General features: G+C 41.8%; 1 protein-coding gene across 1 annotated transcript in view; it reads left to right on the plus strand.

Moving 5' to 3' along the window:
• Positions 1-3,703: 3,703 nt before the first annotated feature.
• Positions 3,704-10,243, plus strand: part of LOC104619466 (hepatitis A virus cellular receptor 1 homolog) — a 7,443-nt gene continuing 903 nt past the window's right edge. Inside the window, exons 1-6 of the mRNA XM_010285350.1 lie at positions 3,704-3,752; positions 5,765-6,109; positions 6,705-6,755; positions 8,626-8,705; positions 8,964-9,020; positions 9,788-9,902. Coding sequence (XP_010283652.1) covers positions 3,704-3,752; positions 5,765-6,109; positions 6,705-6,755; positions 8,626-8,705; positions 8,964-9,020; positions 9,788-9,902 — 697 coding nt within the window. The remainder of the gene's footprint in view (positions 3,753-5,764; positions 6,110-6,704; positions 6,756-8,625; positions 8,706-8,963; positions 9,021-9,787; positions 9,903-10,243) is intronic.

Below are 10,243 nucleotides of genomic sequence, written 5' to 3' on the forward strand. Positions count from 1 at the left end.
ATAGCAAGAGGAAAAGAGTGCTTTGATAGTGAAGAAGTGGCTTTTTTTTGCCTGCCTTTCCTGTCAGGGAAATCCTGCTTCGATCTTTTTGCCATGTAACACCATAGTATGTATGTTTTCCAAAGTATGTACAGCAGCTAAAAACCAGGTAGACGTTATGGGTGAGAGAACTTGCACAAATTCTGTTTTTAACTGTGATTTAACAAGCTATGTCTCCGTTTCATTTGATAATTCTGTTGTTTTCAGAAATGTTACTTAAATGGGTAGGCAGAGTACTTAGCTGTTGGGTGGTGGCGATTGAGCTTAGTGCAGATAAAGGTGAAATGAACTGAAGTGAGTTTATGACTCGTTGGAGGACATCATCTGCTATTTTACATGCACATGACATTGTAAGTAAGAATAAAGAAGTAGAAATGTTTTTTTAGAGATGTATTAATAATTTTACAAAGTTAACACTTTTGTCCTTTATTCAACCGCCACTGTTTCCTTCCTTCTCCCGGGACTAGATCTAAATTATATTGCTTGTAGGTAACTAAAACAGTTGCAAGTGAGCAGAATTAATTTGGTATCTACTTTGCAAATGTTGTTTCATGTGGAAGATATGAAGAAACATTTAGTGCCTCCCGGATAAGAGAGGTCATGCACTGTGAAACTACAGTTTTTCATGGACATTTTAACTTTACCACTCAAAAAGAACTGTCATAGATGCTCAATGGTTTTCTGTTGATTTTTGTCTAATTTTTATGATTTTAATGAACTCATAGGCCTGGGTACCATAGTTTCAAAATACTGCACAAGTAGGTCCTAGCAGCAACTAATATTTGCAATGAACTTTTTTGTGAAACCATTGAGGTAAACGTATATAACGTAATTTAAAAAATACTTAAGGCTGTGTTCACTTTCCAAAAAATTTTGTGAATAATTTATTTATTCTGATTTTTTTTAATAGGTGTAAGGCAGACCCTTAGAAAGCTGTGGAAGGTTTGTGGGCTTTTTTCAGCCAAAACAATGACTTTTTCCTCCTTTGTCAGGTGAAAGCAATGATAGTTTTCCCTATTTCTGTAACAGTTTTGCTTTTGGGAAAACACCGGACTGCAACTGCAGTAAAGGCAGTGGGTGGCATATGTGTGTTGGTCTAGGGAAACAGGCATTTTGTAGGATGGTGTGATTCACTGACTTGCAACTTTGGTTATAACTCTTGTCTTTTCTAGTGTGCTAGTTAATGCTCCTGATAATGAGATCTTTCCTTACCTCAGCAAATCCTGATTTACTTTTGGATGTGTATTGGGTTTGCGTGGCAAGGTTTTGGTAGTGGGGGGGTACATGGGTGGCTTCTGTGAGAAGCTGCTAGAAGCTTTTCTGAGTGCAGAAAAGAAATTTTTCTTATTAAAGAGAAAATAAAAAAGCCCAGCCCTTCTGTTACACTATCTGAATAAGCACAGGGATAACAGAAGTACAGTTACTTGAAAAGTTCCAAAAGTTTCTTGATACAGAGGAGCCAAGTGTGTCACCAGTGGACAAAAAGGGAAAGTTTGTGTCTCTGATCATCTATGGGGTAAAGAAGAAAAGCTACTTAATGATGTGGCTTTAAAATAGTGTGATGAAGAGAAGTTTCCAACAATGCTTTAAACTTATTTCAATATTTAATGTTTTGGTTTGGTTTTATTTTCACAAAGTATGATCTCACTATGTGCTCTGAGTCAAGAAAAAACATGCAGCTACTTTAAGGGCTGCATGAAAAAGATGATGTTGGCACCTTTTCTACAGAGATGGTGCTCATTTCTTGCACAAACAAAACCCAGGAACTTGGAAAACTGGCATGTAGAAACTCAGAAATTATATCAAGGCATTCCATATGGTCTGTGTTTGAGAGAAAATCTAAAGCAAATGGGTTAACTGTTGCCCTGTAGCTCTCACATTATCTTACTGTGTGACCAGAACGGCTTTCCGGGGGATACAGACAGCACCCAAACTGCTGTAGGCTATTGTATGAATGAAACAACCTGGGTGAAGTGAGTAGAATGGGCCCAGTCAGAGCTCTGGGATAAGAGTTTCCTGTTTTATCTTACTCGTCTATTTATTGCAGAGCTCAGGAGTGGCCCACGCGGAGGAGGAATCTGTGTGGACCCCTGCACACAGCACCTAATTGCAGGTAGCTGACAGAAGGACGTGTCCCGCTCTGCGGGTGGATGTTTGCCGCATGCTGAACCACCCAGAGGAGTTCATCAGCCGGTGCCATGCGCTGTCGTGTCATGGCTGTGGTGAATGAAGTCACCCGCCTTCTGCCAGAGCCCGGCCGCCCTGCCTTTTCCATTTGCGCAGCGCGGTTTCAGGATTCTGCCGTTAGTGATCAGCATTGTTCCCATAGCAGCTATCTGCAGTTTCCTGTTTCCCCAGAAACAAGAGGAGCAAAGAGGAAGCACTTTCTTAAGAGTCCTGCTTCCAGCCACTGAATGCAAAAATCCCCCTTTAACCCTCTTTCTCCCAGATTTCTCCTACAAATATGTTGCTAGTGTTTGTCTCTCGGATACTTTAATCCCTTGTTTTTCCTCCACTTCAAGAAACTGGCATTTTGGTGACTCTGCTCTCGTGTAAGGTAGTCGGTGTGAGACAGCTCTGTTGGTTCTGATTCTAGCCTAATGTATGCTTTTGGGTATGTTTTTGGAAGCATTTCTGGTGTTTCACTTGTTGACAAAAAGTAACTCCTTAGAACTTAGTCGGTACAAAACAGTGTGAGGTAGCTCAGTTGCTTCAGCAAAGAACATTTGTTGGTCCTAGATCAAATAGACTTGATCACAGCTGCAGTTCTAGTCCAAACAATATAAAAAGAGAAGATGTCCTCAAGAAGGGTTAGGTAATCCAGGGCCAGGGAGAGTGGCCAGGGAACACCATTCCTCAAAAGCTGTATTTCAGCGACATTTTGTCAAAGTGAGCCTCGAGTCTGTGATGACATGGTTTCCACACTACTTTCAAAGTGACCTCTGTATTCTGTATGTTTTACTTTATATTGCAAAAGCCCAGATGCATACAGAATTTTAAAGAGTCTCATGAAAAAAGACTGCAACTCTATTAGGCTACACCTGTGTAGTAGCAGGGCAGCTTTCCAACACTAGGAAATTCTAGCTTACAAAGAAAATAGCATTTGCCTAAAGATGCTCTGAGTTGCTTTTAAGTATTAGAGCCAGAAACTTATGATTAAATGTTTGAGTAGTTCTTGCTAGGAATCTGTTATTTTGCCAAGTCCTTTCCATTTACCACAGCCTGTTACATATCCTATGTAATCCCTTACCCGAATTCGGTCTACTGTGGCAAAAACAGGTGTGGGAAGCAGTTGGGGCGATGGATTACTGACCGTTGTGTCAGCTCAGTGGTGCTGACAACAGTTTCATCTACTGTAACCAAGCAGATCTGGAAAAAATGAGAAGTAGGTTTCTGAAGTACTGTGAAGTATTTTAGCCTTTTACTCAAACCACAGTCAGCAAGAGTTCAGCTGCGTACACTACCAGCAGCAGTGCCTGCTGTGCTGCTGGAGACTATCAGCCTAACCACAGGAAAGGCAGTCCGGGTTAGACTAAAGGGCATTCCCAGCTGTCTCTGAAGATGGTGCACTAAGAAGTAAAACCAGAAGTTTACGAAGAAGATAAGTTTTCTTGAATGTAGGTGCTGGGAGGGTGAACAGGAGTGTTGTTCGTCTTCAGTCACAATGTCGTCTTATTTCTGCATGAGCTGGATTCTTCTGATTCTCTTTACAGGTAACTTAAGAGGGCCTAAATGAGTAGGAGGTGGATGGAGGTAACACGCATCGCTGTTTCTGAGGGTTGCAAAGAGAGATTTTTATGTTACAATGGGAAGAGTGGCCACATGGCACAGAAACTGCAGTTTTGTGTTACGAATAGGACTTCAGCACAGTGGCTCAATAGTCTTCTGATGGCTTTATCTACTTCTTAAAACAAAATGATGTTGAGTATATGATGGTTTTAAAGACACTGCTTCTCAGGCTGTCTGCTAGTCTTATTAGTGAATGATTTTTGGGTTTTTTAGATAATGATGACCTGAGATGATCAGAGAACTTTAAATCATTTTAGAAAAGATGTAAAACAAGGATATTTCACTTCAACAGGCTTTGTGAAGGGGAATGCTTAGGAAGACAGGGAAAAGGTCAACTCTGGCTTCTTTTAGCCAATGCGAAATTTTATTGGGACAAATTGATAATTTGTCCTTTTTATACTGAGAAAGCAGTCCTAGGATAATACTGTTAAAGGCACTGAAAACAGAAGGTTGCATAGTGGTACTTGTATAGGCAGATAGACATTAAAAATTTGGTGGTAGAATATGTTCAGTAGGAAGAAAAGGGATATTACAAGTATTATTTCCTCTAGTTCTTTATAGAAGCACCTTTTATGATGAGATTGATTTAAACCTTGCTTTTTTGTATGAAATAAAATACATTATTTTTAGAGATTAGTTTCTAGTATGCTATTGTGGCCAAGTCTCTGAATGCAGACTTTATTTTTAACTATAATAGGTTAGGTTAGGAAAATGACTGAGCTGAGCTGGGAAAACAGCTTTTTCACAAGGGACAATTGCAATCAAGCCATACAGTGCTTGGGATCTACTGGCGCATGTTGGTGGACCTGCCTCGGGGAGCTCCCGTCCTGATTATAGACTGGGCTAGGCTTTTCATAGAGATAATTTGTTGCTTGTACTTGCTGCAGAGAATTCTATCCCTGAAATGTTAATATGGATAGATAAAAAATGTTTAACATATGTGGTCCCATGTTACTGAATTTGATAAGAAATGCGTAGTGGTAAATACATGGCAAACAGGTTTCTTTGAAGTACAAGCAGTCAGAACGTGCACCTCAGGAGCCCCACGGCATAACCTGTTAGAAGAAGGTGGTTACAGGGTGGCTGTGACTGGATCACCAGAGCACAAATGATTTTGGCTGGCACTAAATGCAGCTTTTATTAAAACCCTTTTGAAGGGAATATTGACTGGTATGGTCTAAATACAGCAGAAGTAACTATCTGACTGTGGTGAATGGGCTACTGGCTGCTAGGTCTCACTGTTTTCACTTGAACAGTGTGGTGTAGCCTTCTGGAAATGTGAAAAATTAGTTTTAACGGGAACCAAACAAGTTAGAAACTGCGTAAGAATGAGGTAAGAAAATAAGGTAGTGAAAAAAGAAGGTATAAAATTTCTCAGAAAAGCTCTGAAAAAATCTCCTCTGATAGAAATAGGCAAAAATCTGTCATTAGGCAAGAAAAAGGGAAACGTGTTCAGCAGTGATTGTTCTGATGAAACCTGCCATTTAGTGGCTTTTCATTGAAAGAGAGGAAGAGTTTCCCACAACGGTTTTAATGAAAGTCAATGACTTGCTGTTCCCCCATGTGTGGCTCGGATTAAATCTCGACTAAGGAAAAAAATAAAGTGCTAACAGACCGGACTTGGCTAAAGAGAAGCCACCAAGTTGTGCAGAACCAAACTCTGTTCTCTCTTCACCTCTCTGCCTACCTGCAGAGGCTGCAGAAAGCGTGTTTCTTCTTTCTCTGGCTAGACACACATTCTGAACAAATCACTGGCCCGATCGTTCTCCTTCACTGTGCCAGACCTGCTGGGTTTCACGTCTGTTCGTGGAAAACCCAATCCAGCAGCGCCCGGTGGTGTCTGCGAGATGGGAGGTATTGGGTCATGCAAGATGCACCGGAAGCTTCCACTTGTGTGCACCGTGCTCAACAGCTACACTTACCTTTTTGTCCACAGGCCCCACAGTATCAGGATCGCTAGTGAAAGGAAAGGTTGGTCAGAACATCACTGTGCCCTGCTTTTACAGTGTTAAGACGACATGGGACATCACGTCAATGTGCTGGGGTCGTGGCAGCTGCCCTGTTTCAAAATGTTATCAGACCATTATCTGGACAGATGGATGGAGGGTGACGGAGCAGCACAACAGCAGGTATATGTTGAAAGGGAACCTGCCGATGGGCGACGTGTCCCTCACAATCGTGAACGCCGAGGAAGCGGACAGCGGGATATACTGCTGCCGCGTGGAGATCTCAGGGTGGTTCAATGACCAGACAAGTAATTACAAGGTCGTGATAGAGAAAGGTGAGTGCAGAGGCGCATTCTTTTGTGGTAAATCTGCTGTGGAGTCTGGATTTCAAAGCTTGTGGTGGAAATGACTTCTATAATAATCCATAGGACTGATCTTTAGGACTTTGCAGGTCCGCTGTTGGTGGCTGTCTTTGGCATTGTTGTGATCCCAGCGCAGCCACTGCAGTTAAAAAAGGATGTGGTGCTTTGTTTCATGGTGCACAGCACTACTGAGCTTTCTTAGAAGCACTATTTGAAGAATTCAAGAGAAAGGGCAGCATAGGGTACTGAATTAATCTGAAGTGCTATACTTGCACCCTTTTCATAAAAAACAGTGCTTCGTTTTCTCTGCTTGATTCCAGAGTAAAGCCCAGGGACAGAAAATTAGTATAGACCTTTTTTTTTTTTATCAACCCTTCCTTTGATTTTTAGTTTTTCCTCTTGTTTGTAGAAGCCATAATGATATATGTAATAAGTGGCTGACAGATGTACTTGTGTAGCTGGTGCTAGCAAATATTTATTATAGAAACACTTTCTCTTTTTCACTCCATAAATACACACTGAGGTTAATGATAACATATGTTGGTTTTGTTTTATTTTTTAACATCAGCTAGGACCTCTACTGCAAGTCCTCACACTTACACCTCTGAACAGACCTCAGGTAACTTTTATCCAAGTATTAATCTCAACAGCATATGTAAGCTATATTGCAAATGGGGATCTTAGGAAGGAAACAAAATGATAGATTATAGAAATGTCTGGATTAAAATTTGCTAAACATTACCACAGGAAACAGAGATCAGAACTTGGATTTAAATTCTGCCTGACATTATACAGAGTCTAACAGAAGGAACAGGTATACATGGGAGGGAGTTTGCTTGCAGGTGTTATGCTTAAGTAGTTGTTTTATTGGTGCTCCAAGCATTGTTTTTCTTGTGGCTGTTGTTTTGGTGTGTTGTTTTGTTTGTGGTATAAAATCTCACCTTGTTTTCTGGAAATGCATCCCATGAACAGAAAAACAAATTTTTAGGAGTTGGGTGTGCCCACTATTTAATCAATTTATTTGTTGCTCTATAACATAGAACTATGTTATTAGGCTAGCTCAAAAGTGCATCTAATTCAGGATCCTGTCTCAGTAGCAGTCAACAGCAGAGATGATTAAGGAGGATCGCAGAAACAGGGCAGTAATTTCGTGGTACAGTGCCAAAGTGTTGTTCTCCCCGTTGCAATGTGTGCCTCAGAGGCTGCCCACGTCCTCTGTAGCCTGTGCATGTTTAATAATGTGAGGCCCCTCGATTCGAATCGAACAACGATTCCTCACTCTGTTTCCACTCACAAGTTTATAGAATTCTATCATCTACACACCCAGCTGAACCTTTTTCAGCCTAAAAAAGACAACTTTAACTTCCAGTACACAAGAGAGAGCTCATAGTGTAACAATAGCTTATTCTCTGGATTTTGAAAGAAAAATCACGGATGCCATTTATATTTCTCCTCCTATCTTGGATATTTCCAGCTAAGCAACTCTAAAGTGTTACAACAGTTGCGTTTCCTTTTTGGAAGAAGAAGTGAAAACTTTCTCACACTGTTTCTGTTCTAGTTGCAAACAACATGGCTTCCAATCTTAGAACTCACGGGTTTTCTTAACCCTGTGACATCTTCCTTGGCTGCTGGTGGAACAGATTTTGTATTTTCAGAATACAAGTTAATATGTGCATGTTCACACAGAGGGAGACTGGAAAAGGCAGGTGGCCATGTGCCCCCGATGTAGGAATGCTCCAGCATCTCCAATGGAAGAGAGCAGTGAAGCAGATGATCCTGTCTTCTTCAAAATAAAGCTTCTATGATAAGGGTAACAATTTAAAACATCACAGGAACCAGCTGGAGTTGTCCTAATGTGATAAAGGAGATTTTGTTTTCAGGAGGGTTGTATATCATCTGACAACATATGGAGAAAGTGAGACTCATTGGTATGGAAGACATAAGTTTGTAGCTCTGAATTTTAAATATTGCAAACAGCTTTGCTCTGGGGAATTACCTCAAAATATGCTGCTGGTCCTTATGCAAACATATCACACGGTCAGTCTGTCTGTTGTTATAGCTGTCTGGGACTTTATAACTTGCTTTCCTCTAGCTCTGCACTACTTGCTCTTTCAAGGTCCTGAGCTAACCTTAATCAGTTTTCATCAGATAACCTAAGTGTGCTTTAGGCATCCACTGCCTCTTCCTGTCTCCAAAAACAGATGCCTACCTTGGTAACTCCTTCCTTCTAGGCCCTGTGTTGAGATAGCAGCAAGAGCTAAGTGTGTCCTGGAAGGAATTCAAAGCTCTGAAAAGGGCAGCGGAGGCTCCAATATTCAGAGTTTTGTGCTGCCCTCTGAAAGCACCAACCTCTTCATGATATGCAGAGTTGAGACTCCTGATAGGGAGATACTTAAGTTCAGTGGTCCCAAGTCAGCAGTACAAATTCCTCTCTGTCAAGGCAGAATGGTTCTCTGTGCAAGTGATGTGTTTGTCTTGCCTTGGCTCAGCTCCTGGGAGTGCCAGCAAGTCATCCTTTACCACCACAAGAACATGGCCATCGGTTTCTGCTTCGGAAGCTCCTCGGACTGTAAGCATCTCTGTTGTGCTATAGTACACCTGGACAGAGTGGGTAGACAGAAGAGGTTATTGGGTCATCCCTACAGTTCACTTCTACTGTTTTAGTTTAATTGCAAAAGAATTTTTTTTTTGTAGTCTACACGTTTCGTGGTTATGAAAGAATGCTTATGTGCTCATTATTAAAGGGGAAAAAACCCCTGCTTTGCATGCATAAAGTACTTCCTACTAACGCGTGAAAAGCTTTAGCAACATCTACATTGCCTTTCAGGCCTCTGGTCCCTGCTCAAGCACCTCAGACTGCTTGGACGTAACCTCAAAGCTGCAGGTATGGCAGGATTTGGGGAAGAATGGAAATTGGACTGCCTGACAGCATGGCAACGCACCTGCACTCCCCATGCAATGGGGTTCAAACCGGCAGCTCTGTGTCTGTCCTGCTGAGTCCTCCAGCACATATTTTAGAGTGACAGGCAGAAACATCACCCAGATTTTATCAGGAAGACAGCCACGTTAGCCTTTGGGAAGGCCTGCTGTGACATACTACAAGGCAATATGTGTTACGGGCGTTCCTACTGCTGCATGAGCAGAATGTAAGTCAGGGACCATACGGAGCTTCAGCGTCTTCCCAGACCCAAGTTCCTAATGAGAGGGTAGATAATTAATGGCTAGCTTCAGAAAGAAGTTTTGCCTAAATAAAGACCAATGTAAGGTGAAGGCATATTTATTTATCGATGTAAAGCCTTGAATAACTACTGAATAAGTTGACAAAAAGGGTGTGTGTGTGACACACACGCCTGGAGATATTTCAATCATACAAAATGAATAAAATATTCACTAAATAGTATTAAACTGGAACAAATGGGATTTGTCATAACTTCTGATCCTTTGACTATCTCAAGAAGTAATGTGTTTAACAGCACAGTTCACACAACTGTTGCAGTGACACTGCTTGAAACTAGTCTTGTAACTCAAATTAGGCTCTTGCTCTCAAGTATCTTTTACTGCAGGGTTGCAAAACACAGAAATGGCCTTTGGGTACTGCATGGGCTTCTCACTGTCAGTGGCACTAATGCTCATCTGTTTTGTGTTTGACAGAACGTGTCTGTATCACTTCCCAGTCATCAGTATTCAGAAAATGGGCTATACATTGGGATTGGTTTATGTGTGGTACTTCTAGCCATCCTTATTTTGGCTCTGTTCCTCACTAGGCGTAAGTACTAGGTGGTTATTCAGGTGGTTATTCACGGATGGGCCAAGTACTTCAAATCACAGCTGTGGCAGATGTTGCATGTCTTCTGCTTCAGGGAAGTGAGCTGTTGTCTCTGGATGGCCTCACTGTGTGCCCTGTGCTGTGGTTGCTTGCTCAGCTCTCCCCCTCAGCCTCTGGGGCACAGGGCCAATGTGGTCTCGTCATTTCATGTCTCAGACTCCTCAGTGACCAGTTGACCCATGGTCTGGTGAGGTGATGCATGATACAAGTCCACCTCCCGCGCTCCACGCATTTGCTCCTACCCATTCCTCAGTTGGAATGTCATGCTGTCCCAGTCTTTC

This window comes from Phaethon lepturus, unplaced genomic scaffold, assembly GCF_000687285.1.
Source record: "Phaethon lepturus isolate BGI_N335 unplaced genomic scaffold, ASM68728v1 scaffold8204, whole genome shotgun sequence".
Lineage (NCBI taxonomy): Eukaryota > Metazoa > Chordata > Aves > Phaethontiformes > Phaethontidae > Phaethon > Phaethon lepturus.